This window comes from Pan troglodytes, chromosome 1 (genome assembly GCF_028858775.2).
Source record: "Pan troglodytes isolate AG18354 chromosome 1, NHGRI_mPanTro3-v2.0_pri, whole genome shotgun sequence".
Taxonomy (NCBI): Eukaryota; Metazoa; Chordata; class Mammalia; order Primates; family Hominidae; genus Pan; species Pan troglodytes.
Window position 1 is genome coordinate 84412317 of NC_072398.2, and position 21152 is coordinate 84433468.

General features: G+C 40.9%; 1 protein-coding gene and 1 long non-coding RNA gene across 12 annotated transcripts in view; both read right to left on the bottom strand.

The window, feature by feature from the left end:
• The window catches only part of PBX1 (PBX homeobox 1), a 326500-nt gene that overhangs the window by 185619 nt on the left and 119729 nt on the right, over nucleotides 1–21152 (bottom strand). The window contains exon 1 of one of the 11 annotated variants that reach the window (XM_054655229.1): nucleotides 5587–5626. The exons of the other annotated variants lie outside the window; for them this stretch is intronic. Within the exon in view, the coding sequence (XP_054511204.1) occupies nucleotides 5587–5611 (25 nt within the window). The 5' untranslated portion in view covers nucleotides 5612–5626. Of the gene's footprint in view, nucleotides 1–5586; nucleotides 5627–21152 lie in introns of those variants that run through there. 11 annotated transcript variants of the gene reach the window in all.
• Nucleotides 19359–21152, bottom strand: part of LOC107969130 (uncharacterized) — a 54499-nt gene continuing 52705 nt past the window's right edge. Inside the window, exon 3 of the long non-coding RNA XR_002939976.2 lies at nucleotides 19359–20962. This is a non-coding gene — a long non-coding RNA (uncharacterized LOC107969130). The remainder of the gene's footprint in view (nucleotides 20963–21152) is intronic.

Below are 21152 nucleotides of genomic sequence, written 5' to 3' on the forward strand. Positions count from 1 at the left end.
TTCATTTCTTATATGCGGATGGTTTATTTTCCCATGAGCACCCTGGCTCTCAGTATTAAGTCCCCTCCTTCGCCTCTATTTCTCTATCCATCACATTTAACACTCTGACAGTAACAGTCTATAATGTTTCTATTCTACAAAACCGCTCTGTCAACTCCGGGCTTCCAGAGCAGCAACTGAGGAAAATAAATAACATCAACGCCAGGGACGACAGCATCACAGCTCCCTTTCTGCTGGGCTTTTTTATATTATTCTACAAAGTGAGAAAGAATAAAGGGGATGGGGAGAGGTGGGAGCAACGAGAAGAAGAATTTTCCTCCTCATCCTATAGACACTTAACAGACCTGAAGGGACAGTCCTGGCATTTCCCTTTTAGACAAAGAAGTGATTTCCCCTCCGTCCTCTCCATCCCCTGACCACCTCCCCCTTTCATCTTCGTAGTGCTTTAGAAAAGGGCTGATATTTCCTGCACTGCACTCACTCTACCTGCCACTGTAGAGGCACAGTCAAGCACATGTGTGACACCCTGTTCATGCGGTAGGGTGATTATTAGATTATGGTCATCTTTTCTGGAGCAGGAGTCCAGTGAGGAGGTGGAGGTACTTTGGGGATCCACAATCTTTGTTCTCGGGGAGACACCAGGCAACAGAGACTCTGGAACCCATGAGCAGGTAGAAAGGCGCAAAAACGTTAACTACTGAAAAATAAATCACTTTTGAAAGCTTGGCTCCCTGTTACTGGAGCTTTACCAAAACTATTTGTATTTTCATCATTTTCGATAGTAATCTTCTAAAACATGTTATATTTCCATCTAGCTTCTTTTAAAAAATATCTAGGTAGATAGATAGATAGGGATCTCGGACATTATTTGGCCTCCTCTTTGTGACCCACGTCATTTATCATTAGGAATGCTGATGATCACCCAGGCCCGCTGCTATGTGAGAGCACGCACGCCTATTCTGTATAGACTCAGTCTGCTGGGCTTTTTAAATTCTTGAGTCTCCTTTTTATGATTTTACTGCTTCTTCAAGTTTCCCCCTCTTCTGAGGTTGCAGTGCTATAGCTGATAGCATGGGCTGTGGTTCCAGATCATGGAAGCCAGACCTGACTACTGGCTTGGGACTTTGTTTCAAACCCCCCCTGTGCTGTGTCCTCACCTGTAAAATGGATGCAGTTGTGGTACCTCGTGTTCTAGGGTGGTTGTGAGGATTACCTGAGTGAATGCTTGGGAGTATTTAGGAGAGTGTCTCAGTTAGTAAGTACTTAGTAAATGTTAGAGATTATCATGTATATAGTCTGGCACAGGCTAGGAAGCCAGATAAACATACAATTAGAATCATATTTGAAATCAGAGGTCTTGAGTGGTGGCTTCTGGGCGCTCTGATGAGTCAACTGCACAAACTTAAGTACATGGGCCCTTAGTTTGGCTACACAGATATCCTCTGCTAGCATCCTGGCTCTCAGCTGCTTCAGATGGGGGAGGCTGGCAACATTGAGTCCTGAATGCCGAGATGTAAATCAAGAGACTAACTCAGGATAAGAAAAAAATGAGGGAACAGGGAACAAAATAAGAAAAACAGCTAAAAATTTCTCACTCAACACCGTCAAACACAATTCTGTAATTCCTTCTATTCAACCCCACAAGGCTGTTTCTCAAAGAATAAGAATGAGAACTACAATGTATGAAATTGCTTTGATATGTATGAAACACTCTGTGCTTATTATTTATACCAGTAAGACCATTATTATTACTCAACTTTGTATCGTAAAGCAGTCAAAATGAACTTCTAAATCTAACGGCATTCAGAGGTAGGAGTCTTGCTCTCACCCTCTACTGCTACCCGAGGGACCGTGGTATTTCTTTTTTCTATCTCAGGTGTGGCAGAATGGAAAAAAAACATACTGAGGTCCCAACCCTCTTAACAATCGGTGCCCTGGGAGATACAGGCACTTTAATTTCCCAGACCCGCTTCTCCCTTCCTAAAAAAGAGAAGAGCCCGACACTAGAAAATCCAAGTCACTTACCACAAAGCTTCAGAATAATGCCTGCATTCCAACCAAAGGGGTAAGTGAGACAAAAAGTTAAGGCCAACTGGGATCTAGCATGTCTGATACCTGGAGGCAAGGAGGAACTGGTTCCTGATACGTCTCTTCTTGTCTAGTTGAATTCCAAATATCACAAACAATCTAACCCACTGAGGCAAAGATCACTTCTGCTTTTATGACTTTTCTTTGGTCGGGGGAGGTGATGTGAAGACCACAATCAGGCTAAGTGATATTATATCCTTATTTTAAATGATCATATTTCATTACTGCTATTTGTAGTACTCTGTGACACTTTAATTTTCCTATTTTGATGATGGAAAAGCAAAGGTGACCTCAAGGCACCAAGTGGCTAAAGATGTCCCCCTAGGGAAGGCATGAGCCTTTCAAATAATTTCTTTGCAACAAATTAACATTGAGACTTCCTGTGTATAAAGGCATTGGATGCAAAAATACATAGGTAAACACAGTTTTTGTTTTTAAAAGTTTATAATTTAGTGAAGAGAAGGGGACGCATAAAAATGATTAAAATTAAGGGTTGAATAGAGGGTTGACATAGGATAGAAAAGGGCTAATTAAAGTTTCAGGAATTTTGTTATAGGAACATGGTAGAAGAGGTGATTAATCTGAAAGAGGGTCTTACTAGAGATTTCACATTTTCATAGAAAGGGTGACATTTGGGAAGCTGCCGTGCTTTCAGTTATCAAAGGCTCAGATTCTGCAGTCATTCAACCTAGGTTCTAATCCCTGCTCTGCCAATTCCTAGTCAGGTAACAGGGCAAATTATTTAATCCCTCTACTGGTCAGTGTAACAGGGACAATGAAAATACATACTTTATAGATTTTGCAGGGAGGATTAAATGAGATAACGAATGTAAAATAGCAGTGCTTAGTAACTAATCCCTAAATTAATATTAGCTATTATTATTTTAATCTTTCACCAAACCCCATGAAGTAGGTGATATTATCCCCGCTTGCAGTATTGAGAAGACGGACATATGAAAATTAGGTAACCTGCTAATGTCACAAAATAGACAAAGGATATAGAACACAAATTTGGGTCAGTCTGACTCCAAAACCCAAATTCTTTTCCACTATAATTTTATTCTGGTCCACTGTCACTCAATAAACTCTGACCTCCTACCAGAAAGAGGTCACTGGAACTAGTGAGCTCAGCCTAGGGACTGCCTGAAAACAGAGTATGATTCTAGCAGATACAGCGCTATCCTATGAAAGTCAGAGACAAAGCCAAAAGGAAAGTCAACAATTATACAGAAGTTATCACAACATTCAGTGAAACTCAAAAGATCTACCACAATCTGAAATGAAGAAAACTCTACCTGGCATCCAAATCCCCTCCCTTCCCTGATTTCCTTATTCCTATTAATTAATGCCAAACCCATTCTCTCAGGTAACAAATCAGAGAACTTACAAAGATAAACACATAGACAGACATGGGAGATATCTTAGAGTCTAGTCCAAACTTGCACACGATGCAGCAAACTCTACGACAATCCTGGCAAAGCCTTATTTCCGAGTTACATGACAAAGCCAGCATCTGTGACCACACCCTCCAGCCATATGCCTAACAGTTTTCGTTGTACTGAGTCATATCCCACCTCAAACTTTCTGTGGAATCCAAATTAATAAATGAATTAAATGATTCCGTCATCTTCAATTCATACCTTTCCTTCAACTTCCATATCTAGGTGGTTACCAGGCTCTGTCATTCTTTTTTTCAAAAACTTTTTGAAAAAAGTGTGATCTTTTTCATTCCCAAGATAGCAGATCCCAGATCCTTTTGTCTCCTGGCTGAAATCTGTTTCTTCACTCTCTCTACACTCTAGTACATCCGGCACATTTTTACCAGATGAGAAGTCCTTCAATCTAATTTCAGAACATGTCATCTATGCTCAAATAACGACTGGGTCTCCATTTATTACTCCCAGCTAGACATTCAATGACAGACTATCAATGGCAAGCACATGGGCCTCACTTTGCCTACTCTATCCTACTTCCTGTATTTTCCAATCAATGCACACCTTCCAACTTGGTCTAAACCACCATTTCATAGGGAAGTCCTACAAACAGACCATGCACATAGAAACTGAGATAGATATAAGTTTTGTGTAACATGTCAAGGGCCACAGAATCATTATAGATGAGCTAGGACTAGCTGCTCAAACTCCCTGTCCAGGGCTCTCTCGCTTTTATCTATTAAGTTATGATGTGGTACTAAAGTTGTCTGATTCTGAAGAATGTTGGGACCAGTGGATAAGATTACAGAGCACCTAACATATGTTCAGCCATGTATTAAAAATTGGGAGAAGAACATGAAAAGGCATTAACTTACAGTCCAACGGGGAAACGAACATGCTAAAAACACCATGTAATTATTATAAGCTACAATGAAGGAATATACAAGGCAAAGTGGATACAAAGGAAGAGGAATATCTAGAACTGGGTCAGGATACTCAGGCAAGGCCTCAGCCAGGATCTGAATGATCAGTAAGAGTGTTTTAGGGGATAACAGGTACAAGAAATCGCTAGTAGGAGACAATCTTCAAAGGTATAAGAAAGAAGTGGCAGGTTTTAGGTATTACAGGTAACTCAGTATATTTGTAGCATATGATGAGACAGAAAAAAATGGTGAGAAATAGCCCTGGTGAAGTAGGCAAGGACTAGATCACAAGGTTCATGTAGGTTATGCAAAGGAGTTTAGATTTCATCCTACAGACCAAAATGAATAATTCTCAGCAGACTGTAATGCCACTCTTTCTCTTCCACTAAAGAAAGCATATGGGAATTCAAGTGAGCGAAAGTGACATTTATATGGTGATAATTTGACTTAGCTTAAAATTTTAAATAATTTGCAAACCTTAGGTCTTGAACCATTATTAATATCAAAATTACTTGTGACATACTTCACAACTGATCATGGCACAACAGTTTTGAGATTCAGGACTGCAGCTTTTGACAATGGGACTTCCATCAAAGAATTTTGAATAAGGGTATAGCAAGCAGGTTAGCATGTTAAGAGTCTCCTGGCAGACCTCAGATGCGATGGGCTGCTCGAGGATATTACAGGCAGAGACACCAGTCAAGAGGTCAATACTGCTGAATGGGTGAAAGATAGTGAGTGCCTGACTTAGGATGACAGCAGATGGGAAGAAGGAGAAATGAGAAATAGTTAGAATGTGTTTAGTTTTATAAGTCTTGGCATAAAGTGTTCATTAAATGCTTGCTGGTAGTATCAACACAAATTGGCTAATGATTAGATGAAGGTAGTGGGAGGTGACATAGAAAAAGGTTAAAGTCTGATACAAATATTAGGTTTCTAGATTGGGCAGATAAAAGACGGAATACAGGAGGAAGACTTATTATGGATGGGGATTGATGAGGTCTGCTCTGGATTTATGAATCTGCTGAACATGGATATAGAGATGCTTGCCGGGCAGTTACATGTGTAGATCTGAAACTCACAAAAGCAATCTGGGCTAAACATATAGGTTTTACTTTACCATTTGTTCAATAAATACTTACTGGATACTTGCTTTAGTCCAGACATTGTACTCCTCACTGGGGATGCAGCGGTTGACAAAGAAGATAAGTCCTCTGTCCTCAGTGAGATCACAGATGGATGTATTTGTGAGCCATAGGTATTTAGTTGATAAATGCAGGCATACGAATACTTAGTGATGGGCTGAGGAGGCAACATTGAAGTTAACTAAGAAGGGCCAACCAAAGAGATATGAAGCAAACCAGAAGAATACAGAGATGAAGAAATGAGAATTATATAATAGAAAGGTTATCAGGATCAAATACAGCAAGAGTGTAGAATAAGGACTGAATTTGTCCACTGGGTGATTTCATAATCTGCAGGGGCAGAAATCTGACTTCAGCAAAGAAAACAAAGCACTCTAGAAGTTAGTTGAAAAAAAAAGCTAGAAATCTTAGAATTACTAGTCTCTCTGGTTCTGTGACATCTGAGATAGTCCTAAAGGTTTCATGGAGGTGGGACCTGGGTTAGGAGGTACAGAAGATACAGAGGACACTTTTAGACAACATCAAAACAGAATATGGCCCATAGAAGGAACCAGACTGGGAGAGCACTTTCACAACTCTTGTGAAAGGCAATCTTGGGCATAAGGTGCCTATGATTAGCTGCACGTTGTGAAAAGGCAGACATCATGGTGTTCAGAGCAGCAAATTACCTTCCAGGAGTCTATGGACAGATCTGTTCTTCATTGGCTACCTGATACTCAGGAAAAGCCCTTGCTATGTATGAACTCACTGGACCTGGAGAGCAAAAGTGTGTGAAGGCTGCAGATGGAATAACAGATATGCTAGATGACAGCACGCTAGAACAGCCAATGACACAGGTGCTACCTCTGCTCTGCCAAGTAAGGCAGCTCTAGGTAGCTCCCCTGCCGATGGAAAATGGTGGGGAGTGTCGGGTGTGGTAGCAAAGAAGGGGGAGCTGTGAAGCAACTGAAGTAGTATAAACACCTATAGAATAGTGGGGACCCTACCTAAAGCATGCCATTAAAATGTCATACTTTGCTCTCAAGAACGTAAGTCGCACTGTCCTAAATTTACAAGATCAACAACTTTTGATGCTTTCAGTGCCTGATTTGTTCTTCGGCCCTTCCAGGTATTAAAATAATTGTAATAGCTCCCTTATTCCTCAGCAGGCACCCTGTGTATCTCAGGGCCACCCTGAAAACCAGGCAAAGGCCATCTGCTTCACGCTTCCTCCCTTCTGCAACAGCGAGCATGAACCACAGGGCCAGTTCAGAGACAGCTCGTCTTGTACATCCAAGCTCTGCTCTGCTCTGCTGTTGCTTGTAGTTTAAATCTGCTGTGTTACAGTGGCAGTGGGGAGAAGAACCCTGAGCTTCCAACTCTTTCTTCCTGCAGAGGCCTGTGGGGCACACACAGTGACCTTGGCAAACAGTGGTCTCAGGGAAGGTCCCAACTGCATAGCCATAAACCTCTCTGGAGATTAGCACAGTTGGGACAATGTTCACAGAAGCCATATGCTGTGGTAGAAAGAACCCAATCTGGGCTAGTCTTGCCTCTACAACTTACTAACTCTATGATCTTAGCTAAGTTATTTATATTCTTCGATTCCCTTTCATGAAATTAGAACCTAGTAAAACTGTGCACCCCATTTAAAGGGTGACTGTGAAGACTGGGTAAGCTAATGCTCCAGAAAATTTCTTTGATTTTAACATTATTTTTGAGTAGTTAATGCATTTACAATATAAAAATACATCTACAATATACATTATGATCACCATACATTGCCAACTCTTGCTCCCACCCTTGTTTGGCCCTGTTAACCCTATGCCCCACCCTCACACCTGGCCTCTACTGATAACCATTTTTCTTCATTTCTTGCTTATCTTTCCAGCATTTCTTGAAAGGGTTACTTTAAATATAAAGTGCTGCATAACTTAGTTATCATTATTATAATTGAAAAGTAGGAGGGGAGGGAGGGGTGGGGTGGGAATGGAGGGTTGTGTTATCTATAAGGGGTCCCATTTCCTCCATGAAAACCTGCCTCATTATATCATAGTTCACGCCCTCCCTTTCATTCATCCGTGCATCCATTCAACCTATATTTGTTAAAAGCCTGCTATACTCAAGGCAATGGGCTGAGTGACAGCATAAAAAACACTAAAATCATGTAAGTACATCTATGGCACTTCTGAGTTCACACCATCCTCACTTACACTTACCCTCATGATATTCACTTCTGCCTGGGTATGGGCTGCCTATGGCCACTTCTGCCTGCGTATGAGCTGCCTATAGCCAGCTGTCTACGTACACTTTGTATTTCCCACAGCATATAATGTGGTACACACAAGCACATATACAGGTTTAGTATCTCTTATCCAAAATGCTTGGGTCAGAAGTGTTTCGAATTTGGGATTATTGTCTTCAGATTTTGGAATTTTTGCATATACGTAATAGTGTCTTGGGGATGAGACCCATGTCTATACACAAGATTCATTTGTATCTCATATAGTTTACACACAGACCCTAAAGGTAATTTTATATAACACTTTAATGATTTTGTACATAAAACAAAGTTCTGAGTATGCTTTGACTGTGTAGTCACCTGAGGTCAGGTGCAGAATTTTCCACTTGTGGCATCATGGTGGTGCTCAAAAATTCTCAGATTTGGGAGCATTCTGGTTTTCAGATTTCCAGATTGGGGATCTGTGGAAGACACTCAAATATGCCTGCTAACTTGAGCTGCTCACAGGCAAGAAGTCTTATTGTATGGTGACGCAACGTCAGTTGGGTGATCTCGGACCCAGCAGCCTTTCTACCAGTGCTTGAGAAAAGCCAAGGTTGCCTGCAAGCTCTCTGCTCTCTATCAGTGCCCTGTGGTAGCCCCTAGCCTAGAAGACGCTTCAGCCTCAGGTGTGTCTAGATGGGACTGAAAGAGAATGGGTCTGTCTATAAGTTCTTGCTTGGCAACTGGAAGTGATAGAGCTGGAGGAAGGAAGCTTAGAACACTCTAAAACACAGTTAAAATTATCACAGAGAGAAAATTACTCCTCATAAGGAAATGTCATATGCCCACAGTACTCTAGTGTGATTTGTATTATGTCAGGATGTGATATTCCAGATATTCCAGCACCAACTATGCTAGACAACTTTTCAAGATTAAACAACTCTCACCGGGCACAGTGGCTCATGCCTGTAACCCCAGCACTTTGGGAGGCCAAGGTGGGAGGATCACTTGAGGCCGGGAGTTCGAGACCAGTTGGCCAACATGGCGAAACCCCATCTCTACAAAAAATACAAAAATTAGCCGGGCATGGTGGTGCATGCCTGTAATCCCAGCTATTCAAGAGGCTGAGGCAGGAGAATCACTTGAACCCGGGAAGCAGAGGTTGCAGTGAGCCGAGATTGCACCACTGCACTCCAGCCTGGGTGACAAAGGGAGACTCTGTCACAAAAAAAAAAAAAAAAAAAAAAAGATTTAACAACTCTCGATCACTTTACAATGCATCCTTGAGTTGCCCTTCAGAACCCCCTGCATTTTAAGGATTCCCCCTCATTTGGGCACTCAGGGACTTTGTGACTTCAAACTGTAATGCAGCCAAGCCTCTCCGAATCTCCACCGCATCATCTGTAAAACAGGGGCATGATTCCTAGTCTACCTGTGTTGTCAGATGCTGATGAAAATCAAACAGGTTAACATATATTGAATATTGGTGTGATATGATGAAAATCAAACAGGTTAACATATATTGAATATTGGTGTGATATGATGAAAATCAAACAGGTTAACACATACTGAATATTGGTGTGATATGAAAACAAAATATATTACTGGTAGTAGAGTATTAGCTCTGCATTAAAAAAGAAACGGCAACAACAGAAAAAAGATTTTTTTTTTTTAAGAAAAGCTTAAATTTTTTCTTCTTTTAGAGACAGGGTCTTGCTATGTTGCCCAGGCTGGTCTCGAACTTCTAAGCTCAAGCAACCCTTCTGCTTCGGCCTCCCATGCTAGGATTACAGGCATGAGCCACTGCGCCCGAACAATGTATTCTTTTTAAATAAATCATTTCAAGGTAAGGACTGACTAATCACATGCAGCCGTTGCTTCACAACTCTAGAGAGACCTTTCCAGCCCCTTTTCAGAGTAGGCCTGACAACCACTTCCAAAAAATATAATTGTAAATGTTAATTCCAAATGCAAGCACAGAGGCCTCTCTATTCCTCCCCACCAACCCTTTCACAGCAGTCTGTCTGTCTGATCCGCTTTCTTTCCCAGAGATCCACAGGCCCCTCCCTCTCCCACCCCCATCCCGCATCCGATGTGGCAGAGATGATAACCGATAATGAAAATCTGCGGCCTCCAGACACTGGAGAGCGAGAGCACAGAGGGGAGGCCGAGGAGGAGCCGGTCAGGATGCATGTAATCAGAAGGGTTATCTAATGCTAGTTTCATTCTAATTGAGTCAGTACCATATGTCACCCTGCAATAACATCGCAAGCAGCATGCAACTGAATACATATTTAATTCACATAATGGGTACAGCAGTAGAAGTAATCAAGGCAGTTTGCCATAAGCCATAAAGAAATGTAGCTTGTTCCTATCAAGAAACATTTGGCACTTAGGGAGAGAACTGTATCACCAGTGAGAGGGGAACTGCATTACTGAAAAAGCTCAAGGGGAAGGGGAGGGATAGGTGTAGGGAGCAGGGCACGGGGAGAGAGAGATGAGGACAGGGAGAAAGAAATGAAAGAATGAAAACACCAAAGAGAGCCAAGCCAGAACATCGATTCACTGAGAATGAAAATCAATGAAGGAATATTGTCAGTGGATCGTTGGCCATCTCAATGTAATTAACAGTAATGGATTTATTGGCAGAAGCTTAATGATTTAACGTTAAATGTGCCCCAGAATTTCCTGTGCAATCGCAGGTCCTTCTCATTCCCTCTTGGGCCAACCCATGTCCCAGGAAATGGATATAGCTATGGAGGATTAAAAAAATTTCTTTTCACATCTCTTCATCTGGATTGGCATCTGACAGAAACCTGCTCGCCCATTCCCTTCATTTCCTCCCTCAAGGAGATGATTAATACGCCTGGGCAATGCTCATCAATATCTTTGGACAGATCAACTGGAGTTTTCATTAAACCCATATTAATGTCCTAGATACACAGCTGTGGACAGGTTATTCTGGAGGAAAAAAAAGAAAGAAAAGAAAAAAGAAGAATGAAAAAGAAAAAGAAAAAAAAACCTTCCACTTCAGTTAACTATTTGCCAAGAATTAACAGAAACCTGGCCCCTTCCCTCATTAGGGCTTCTTCCACCAACATGTTTTGATGTATATTTCATGAGGATAAACAAACATTCATTTCACTTTGGGAAGGTGTTTGCCGTAATGTATTGTCAGCGTACCCAGCAATGAGGGGACATTAATTTCAATTCTGGTGTTTAAACACTTTGGCAAGTCCCAATTACTCATTCCCCAGCTCGATAGGAGCCCTGGAGGAAGGTCGTTGCCTCTCTGCATGGCCTGCGGCACCAAGGGGAGGCGCGAGGCCACCCTCCAGCCAGACACAGGTCTTCTTCGGCTGAGAGAGCAGGGATGAGGCAAGACGGGGTTGTTCCCTCCTATTCCTTAGTCAAATAGTGACATGAAGGGCCACTTCAGGGAATACCCAGACTTGCATTACAGCAGTTTCCATGAAAGGCTGTGTGCAAAGAAGAGTTCAGGAAATCAGATCCTATTTTTTTCTTAGCCTACATCTGAGGATGACAATCATTTAACAGAGAAGAGCAAAGCTCTGAAATCTCCTAGAAGGGGAGATATTGGGGGAAGAATGGAAAGTGGCGACAGAGTCATGTGTTGTTAGGGTCATGTGTCATTGATGAAGACCTTAAAAAAGAGGTGTAAGAGGTCATGGCCCTGGTGTGAGTGGGGTTAGGTATGGCATGGTGGCAGTTTCCAGCTACCTCATGGCTCGCTAGAAATGTATGTGGCAGACTTTCCATCTTGCAAAGGATTAGAGATGGAAATCCCATATATCACATGAGCAAATGCGGAAGTAAGTTTTGCAATGCTATGGAACTGAAGAAATTTCAGTTATTATTTTTCAGGTATGGTTCCATTTCTGACAGCACCTGCAACTTTATTAAAAGTTCTTCAGCAATGCACCAACCTCTCCTTCAAGTTGTAATTGATCTGTACTCAAATACATCAGAAACTCTCTCTACTTATAGGAGCTTGCTACCAAATACTTTACCGAACTGAGGAATGTTTTTTAATAACGTGAATAATTATCCTCAAGTCTATCCGAACAGTAATTTCCAGTTAATGATAAAGTGTCTAAAGGCGGATGCACATGTTTCAAAGATAAAGCCCTAAGGTTGAGAAAATGACGATGAAAAGATAGCATGAGATGCATGGTCCTTGACATGAGGGGAAAAGAGCTGGGAGAGGCAGGTGTCCCCCGGGCAAAGGTCTTTGCCACAAAGATTAGTTCCTAGAGAGCACCATGGTTGACGCTAGGGGAAGAGCCTAGGGCATGTGTGGTATCTTGGGCATATCATAACAGAGTCTCAAATAGGTCTCCACTGCAGGGCACAGCTGGGGAGAGTTAGCAAGATCTGAAAACATGAAACCAATAAAGAGAAAGAACAACACACCTGGTTCTTATCAAAGTTATTTCTTCTTTAAGTGAGTGCTAAGTCCAGTTTCTGCATATATAAGTTCTTCAGAAAGAACTCAGAACTAAGTGCCGGAAGCCAATGCTGGTTATGTTACTAACTGTATGGCTGGTCCACCTCATATTGCCAATAAGACATCAAATACTCTTAAAACCTTGCGTATGTTTTTGGCTTCATTCAGATGTGCAATGAGAATCCCTGTAGCCACATAAGCTGGGCTGATACATAGTCAACACCAGTACAAGTGGACCAGAAGCTAGATACTAAACTATTTCCTTTTTTTTTTTTTTTAGACAAGGTCTCACTTTATCACCCAGCTGGAGTACAGTGGTGCAATCATGACTCGCTACAGCCTCGACCCCCAAGGGCTCAGGTGGATCCTCCCATCTCAGCCTCCCCAGTAGCTGGGACCATAGGCGTGCCCCACCACACCTGGCTAATTTTTGTATTTTTTGTAGAGACAGGGTTTCACCATGTTGCCCAGACCGGTCTTGAACTCCCGGACTCAAGCAATCCTCCTGGCTCAGCCTCCCAAAGTGCTGGGATTAGAGGTGTGAGCCACGTGTCTGGCCTGAAATACTTAGATACCAGTTGATAAACAGTTGTGCCTTACACTACCTCTCCACCTCCAAATGCCAACCCCTTTTTGTTCCAGCCTCTCTTCCTTATGTTCCAAGGATCTAAGAGTTAAAGTGTTAATACTCTGCATACAAAAGGTAGTCTTGAGGACCATGCTCCAGAACTATGGCTGTTGTCCACGCTGACTTGCTGGTGCCCATGCCACCATGATTGTTATTAAGTAGCTTGAGTTCTACTTTTGCATCCAAGAATTACGAAAGGTCAATGCATCACTCATTTGGTTTTGTTTTTGTTTTTGTTTTTTTGTTTTTTTTCGAGATGCAGTCTCGCTCTGTCGCCCAGGCTGGAGTGCAGTGGCACGATCTCTGCTTACAGCAAGCTCTGCCTCCCAGGTTCACGACATTCTCCTGACCCAGCCTCCCGAGTAGCTGGGACTACAGGCGCCCGCCACCACACCCGGCTAATTTTTGTATTTTTAGTAGAGACGGGGTTTCATCGTGTTAGCCAGGATGGTCTCAATCTCCTGACCTCGTGATCCGCCCGCCTCAGCCTCCCAAAGATCACTCATTTGTTGAACAAACTTACCCATGGCTGAAGATGTACCTGACCCATGCCTAGGAGAGCAGGAATATTAAATGGTAACCTTGTGTCTCCCATTGATTCACTTCTGTGAACACGAGGAGGAATCCCTTCCCCATTCTATCATCCAACCTCTCCTTTCTACCTTCTGATATCTTAAAGTGCCTTTCCTCCTGACCATTCTGGGGCTGCTGCCAAGGTAAGTTCTTATGACCCATTTGTTCCTGATGCCACCTCTGCTGCATCTGTCCTTGTTTTCACTCTGTTTGATTCCCATCAAATGGGCCATGGAAGTTTCCCAAGAAGCCACACCAAATAAAAATGACAGGTTTGGCAACAACAGAGAAACCTGGTAAAATGTTGATATTTGACAGAGCAGAGAAACTGGGAAATGGGTGAACAGTTTAGTCACAGATCAAAAACCACATACTCACAGATTCCAGGTGACCGAACACTTTCATCTGAAAAGAGTACAGTGGTAATCACCATAATAATAAGGAACATCATTTAGTGAGCACCTACTGGGTGTTAGGCCTTTACACATATCCCCTCATCTAATCCTTGTAAGTTCCCCGCCCTGTAGGTAGCTCTCCCCTTAATAGATGAATAAATGGAGGGCTGGAGAAATTCAGCAGCATTGATTGCCAATGTCATCAATAGTAAATATCTGAAGGAGGATTCAAACTCAGGTCTAACTCCAAGGCCCAGACTCTTCCCCTGGGTGGTGCTGCACTTTGTAACACTCACCACGGGGGAACAGGCACCTAATGTTCTCCAGCAGAATCTGCAAGAAAACCATGGTCTGAGGTTTTCTCCAACAGATCCTGAACTCTCACTGCCAGGAGGGCGGCCTGTGTGTATAGAATGCACTTAGCCTTTGGAGTCATACAGTCTGAGTTCCTGTCCAGGCTTTTTCTCTCACTAGCTGTGTGACTTTGGAATTAACTTAATTCTCACTTTTCCCATCTGAAAAAGGGGAAATGCCTACCCTCTGTTTCAATAATTGAGAACTGCTGTAATAATTGTAAAAATGTGTATAAAAGTCCTAACACTGTTGCTTGTACAGGGAGGCTTCCAGTGAATACTAACTTCCCTTTTGTCTCTGGACCCTCTTCCCTTTGCAGGGGAAACAAATACTCTCACATTATTTCATGGCTGTAAGAGGTGGGAAGGGGGACCGAGTGGAGCAGGAATCTGGCTCAGATGTTCACTGGGAGGAAGTGGACTCTGCATTTCTTCCACCACAGGAAGCATGAAGGTGTTACTAATTTGTTGAAGTAAACTTGTCTGGGACATTTTGATAAGCTGCTGCTATGCTATTTTTGTGGGCTAAAAAGTACATTTTTCATATAAATAGAACTAAAAATAACAACAACTGTAATAATGCAAAGAGATACCAAAAAAGCCATTTCCACCTCATAGGAATGAATAGCCATGACAGCAAGAAACCTTCAAAAAGTAGGCTGTTGCAAGGTGTGAATAAAACACTGGTGGAATCTGCCAGTGATGCTTTTGTATGACTTAGACATCTCCTAAAAGACAGGACTAGAACCCTGGATTCAGAAAACGAGGCCCACGTCTTGGTCAGATCAAGAAACATCCTGTGTCCTTGAGGAAGTCATTAACCTCTCTGAGACTTACTTTCCCAATCAGTAATTGGTTCTTGTAATTTATGTCTAATTCCTAAGGTTGTGGTGAGGATTACGTGAGGTAACATATCTATAAGTGAATTTTCTTTTGCTTCTTGCTGAAGTTCCACACACAAGACTAAGTAGTTCTTAACCATAAAACGTTATATAAGGTTTATTGACTTTCCGTATTATGGAAATGAGTGCAAGCAAAACAGGATTATATTCTGTAAATATATCGGGAGGGGAACAAAGAAGTGCTATCGTCGAACACAGTGCCCCAGATCTTTTTGCCAATACAAGGTGACATAAGGACTGTCTCAGGAACCTCATGGGAAAAGCACTCCCTTCCTTTTTAAGTGATTTCTGAAAGCAGAGGATGATAATTCTCTTTTCATATTTATTATCCTCAGGAAGTAACTTCTTCATGTATCTTGATGCTCAGAGAGGTCATTTGGGTCTATGAATCTAGAACACTCAGAGAAATATCTAAATACAGTCTTTTCAGTGAAAGGACTGGTCAAAGAAGAATCCTGGTCTGCCTCAACTACCTGAGATCCCTATTTTCAGTGTATTATGGCATCTAAAATTTTTAAAGCATTTTTTTAAGCCTGCTTCTCAAAACTTAGGGAAAGCAGTAAAGCATAGATTGCCTTTTATCTCCCTCAGTTTTTCAGAATTCATAATGCATAAGAGAGGTCAAAGAATAAAGACTTCTTTTATTTCTACAATGCTTTCACAAAGTGTCCAGAAACAGGGAAAACATGTTGATAATGTTACCTGCCAGAGATAGGTAAGATCTATCTACAGATATACCTACAAAATGCAAACAAGACCCTTGAGCTTAAGGAATTCACAAGGATATTCATAAGGCTGCTTTAAAGGTAAGCATAGCTGTTAGATATTCTGTACATAAACAGGAAAGAAATCTTTAGAATAATTATAGGCTGGGCGCAGTGGCTCATGCTTGTAATCCCAGTATTTGGGAAGGCCAATGCAGGAGGATCATTTGAGGCTAGGAGTTCAAGACCAGCCTGAGCAACATACTGAGACCCCTTCATCTCTATGAAAATCTAAAAAATACATAAAATTAGCCTGGTGTGTTGGCACATGCCTATATTCCCAGCTACTCAGGAGGATTGCTGGTGCCCAGGAGTTAGAGGCCGAAGTGAACTATGATCACGCCACTCCACTCCAGCCTGGGTGATAAGAGTGAAATCCTGTCTCAAAAACAAAACAAAACAAAACAGAGCAAAACAAAACAAAACAAACAAAATCCAATAAATCTTAAAGTGATCCCTCATCAATACTGGAAAAAAAAAAAAGACTTCACACAACACAAGCACATCTCAAAAGCAAAATTTGACAGTAAGTTTCTGGACCATGTTTAGCAGTCAGTCCTTCACTAGTTTGTTCTAAGATGGGTCCGCATTAAAAGTGAGAGTGTGTATGTGTTTTGGAAGGTGGGGTGGTAGTTCCTGACACATTAACAAGGTGATACAGCAGAAAGACTTAGATTCCATTCAGATGATCTGGTTTTGAAAACCAGTTCTACCACCACCCAAGTAATCTTAGGCAAGGCATTTAACCTCCTGGAGCCTCAGTTGTCATACATAGGAAGATTAATGACATGTACCTGGCTTATCTCCTTTGTTGCGTAAGTCAAGATAATAAAAGTGAAAGAATATGGCCTGTTAGAAGAATCACTGGGCTTGAAATCAGAGAGTCTGGGTAAAGTCTTATTTTAGACACTTTCTAATGACCTTAGGCAAATTCCTTGCAATTTTGGGTTTCTTCTTCTGTAAAATGGGGCTATTTCTTCTGTCTCAGGACATACTACTTGGGATCAAATGAAAACACCTGATATGAAATAAGGAAAGCTATACACCACCACACAAATCTGAATGCTATTGACTGATACAGGGCCATGCAAATACAGGATGTTACTATTATCTGCTTACTAATACATATCAGCAGTTTGAGTTTTCAACCAAAATTTGATGATGGTTGTGGAATCACCACTCTCTTGGAGGCTTTCTTTCCCTCCATCCTCTGCGTCAAGACATGCTTAGTAAATAGCTTTCCACATCAAAAAACTCACAGCCTGGGTTCTGAGCAGTACTCGCCTATGGGAAAATAAGCAGAATGAAAGAAAAGGGCCTGACACCTCTAAGAGCTGCTCTGCCCTTGCAAGGATCCCATCTGCAAGGATCCCATCTGCAAGGATCCCATCTGCAAGGAAGGGAGGTATGAGGGGAGCAAAGGAAGAACTCCTTCCGTTGGCACAAGTTGTTTCCCAGGGACGAACTCTGATCCATGACGGGACTCTGCAATGGCAGCGGCCACAGGTTTTATGTCCCCGAGCACAGTGGCCTGATTACTCAGTTACCAATTCCATCAGCTACCAATTCCATCAGCAGCCTGAGGAATGAGGTTGCTATGTAACAGTAGAAAAAAAATAAAGGTAGAACCTAAGGCCTGGTGATCCTTAGGGCACATAATTAGTTTCCCTTTTTTTTTTTTTAAGTTGAAAGTATCCAGTTTATGGGTACAGTTAAGAGTTAATAAAAACAGCAACTATTAAATGACTAAAAGACATCATTCCTAAAATAAAAGCTCCTTGAGGTCAGGAGGTTTGGTTTTGTTTTTCTTATTTTGTTTACTGATGTATTCCAAGAACAAAGAACAGTGCTGGCATTCAGTAGATGCTCAATAAGCATTTACTCAGCAGACGGATGGATGAGCTGATGAACAGGTTCTTCCCGTGGGTTCTGGAAGAGCTGTACCAAAACCAGGCTTTTTTCGAAATACCTGCAAAAAAAAGTGGATGATTCCAAATCCAACTGAAGTGCCTGCTCTCTCTCCAATTCAGAACAACCAGAAGGGCCTGTCTGAATTAGTAATGCATTAAAGAAAAGTAGGATTATTATATTCCAATTCTTTCCATGAGACGTAAAACATTATTGGTAGATCACATCTGTTTTAATAAATCTGTAAGAAAGACGTGTAATTATAATTATGTTACCATTGTATGTAAATGGCATTTTAACAAGACATATTAATATATTTTTATAGAGTACTTACAGCATACACTACAGAAATACTTAAAGGTGCTATTTTGATTGCTTGGATTCTTAAACATTCCCTCTGAAGTCTTTACATATTAGTGTATTTAATGTTTCTTCATTTCCGGGTAAATATTTTTACCAGTTAAGACAAAGGCAAATTTGAGTTCCTGGGACCAAATATCAAAACATTGAGGACAAAAGGGTTTAATTTTTTTTTAACTTTTGTTTTAGGTTCAAGGGTGCATGTGTAGGTTTGTTATACAGGTAAATTACATGTCATGGCGGTTGGGTATATGAATTATTTTGTCAACCAGGTAATAAGCATAGTACCTCATAGGTAGTTTTTCAATCCTCACTCCTCTTCCACCCTCCACTCTAAAGTAGGCCCCAGTGTGTAGGGTTTAAACTAATGAATGTTTTTACAATTCAGTTTTCATTTACTTTCTATGTCCCGGCTTCAACAGGTTACTGAAGCTGAGTCTCTCTCCTCACAGGCATCTAGGCCTGACAATCAGCTGTGATGATGTATCTTTGAACAGTTGTATCTCTAAGAGGAGGCTATAATTAACCTTGAAATTAATATCTTAATATATCAAAAATCAATTGATTTATTTTAAATGCTTAGTTTTTCAACTCATTTTTCATTTACTTTCTAGTGTTCATTCCCTATGATTAAAAATACATATGAATATGTATATACAGGTATAAATGTACATGTTATAAACTACATACAAATTTCATTTTCTATTACCTGAGCACAAAGGAAAAAAGTTAAATTGGCTTTCTTTTATCTAGTTCTTAGGTTGAGTTTGTATTAGAAAGAAAATGATTTATTAATGTATTTATTTGAGATAGGATCTCACACTATAGCCTCGAACTCCTGGGCCCAAGCAATCCTTCCACCTCAGCCTCCTGGGTAGCTGGGACTACAGGCACGCTCCATCATGACAGGTTAATTTTTAAATTCTTAGTAGAGTCAGGCTGGTCCCGAACTCCTGGGCTCAAGCAATACTCTTCCCATGGCCTCCCAAAGTGCTGGGATTACAGGCATGAGCCACCATTCCTGGCCAGGAAAGGGTTTTAAATTAAAAATGCCAGGCTCACACATAGTAGGTGTTCTATAAGTGTCTATAGAGTTATGAATTAAGAATAAATTAGAAATAATGCACAGAAACCTAAGAAACTGAGAGTTTTCGTTTCGTTCAGCCTAGGGAAGAGAAGATGAAGAGGTAAAAAATAAGTCTTCAACTATTTGAATGCAGGAGAGCAACAGATTTATTCTACATTGTGTCCAAAGGGAGACCTCAGACAGAATGGGGAAAGTTTCACTGAAGCAGATTCAGTTCACCATGAGAAAAAACAGCCTGTTTGATGTATACAATAGCCTAGCTGCATTTTTTTGTAAAATAATAATTATCCTGAAGGCTCCTTTAAGATAGAAGAATTTATGATTCTGTGATCTTCTTTCCTATTTCTAGAAGTACTTAGACAATATTCAGAAAACATTAGTAGCCCTGTAGCAGTCATTGTAGTAGTGGTAGATCCACTGCATAAGAGTGTAAAATCAGATCGCTTTATCTGTACACCAAACCTCAGCATCACACAATACACTCAGGTAACAAAACCTGTATGTGTACCCACTGAATCCAAAATTAAAGTTGAAAAAGAAAATCAGATCCCTCATGAATCTGTAATTCTAAAGTTGTAAATGCTCTCTCTTTCAGATATCCCCAAAACAGGAGTATGGGCTTTGCTTAAAATTTTTTAAAAAGGTAAATGAATATAATAAATGTTTGCTTTATAAACCTCTAGAATATAATTTTTAAGTAACTAAGTTCTAATTCCTTATGAAATATCTATAGGATCTGACTGAAAATAGATTTTCCTTCCACTTTCATTAAACCATGTAGGTCCATCCTACCAACATATAGCTATACGAATATACAGCTACAGGCCGGATTTCCACATGGAATGGACTAATATATCTGCTCTACTCCATGGTCTTACTCTCGCTAGGAAGGAAGAAGTTGTTAATTAATTCACGTGACTGATATTTCCAACAACACTTCTTTGTCCAAATAAGATCACATCAGTCAGTTTTCAGACAAAAAAAAAAACCAGCAGGAGTTTGGAGTCATAAGACATAATTTGTGAGCTTCATTTTTCTGAGCCTCAGATTTTCCATCTTTAAAATGAGGGGTGATCAATGTTTGTCCTAAGTACCTATTTCACAGGGTAGTTATAAAGATCAAATGAGAACACAAACATTAATGAAAACCTATAGTGCTACTCACAGGTGCATAAATTTAGAACATAACTGTGAAACATACGATAATAGCAAATTTTGTCTCCTAATTACTTAGACAATGCCTAAATGAATACAACCTGTCTTCTTTTTCTTAAGATTCAATACAGGTGTTGGGTTTCAGATCCAATGATCTTGGGTTTATTGTTGTTGTTGACAATCTGATGATCTCAGATTGTGACTTTATAAATAAAAAGGTCAAAGGAAAGAGGTCTGCCTACTTGCAGCAAAAGCCCACAGGATTGCATACACTGTGTCCCATCACCTGTTTTCAAAGGAGCCTTTCCACTGCATCATAATTTTACTTGTCTCCTACTAAGGTCCCCAAGACCTGACAGCACCCCTCCCACCCAGTAGACTGCTCCCACTGTGATGTCCACAGCAGCCGATGGTCTCAGTAACTGTCTCACTGTCTTCATCCTTCCGCAGTGCAAACAAACTAACAAAAAGTGCAGAATTTGGCAAGGGTTTTGTAGTCTTCCATCTCTCTACCATCATTTCCTGCCTGGTGACTCTTCTTTAACCAGATAAAAAGGCATCATCCAGCTAGCCCAGCCTAGGAAACAAATTATTGGATGTGGTTAATTAAGAGTATAAAAACCTATGTAACGTTTAGGGGAAGAATGAGTATTGGGAAGAAAACCGATGGATGGTTTTTATATTTATTGGCAAACTCATTTCTGAAAACACTGGTCTTGATACAAGAAGATACATGTAGAATATGAATTTAGTGTTTTCTCCCTCTG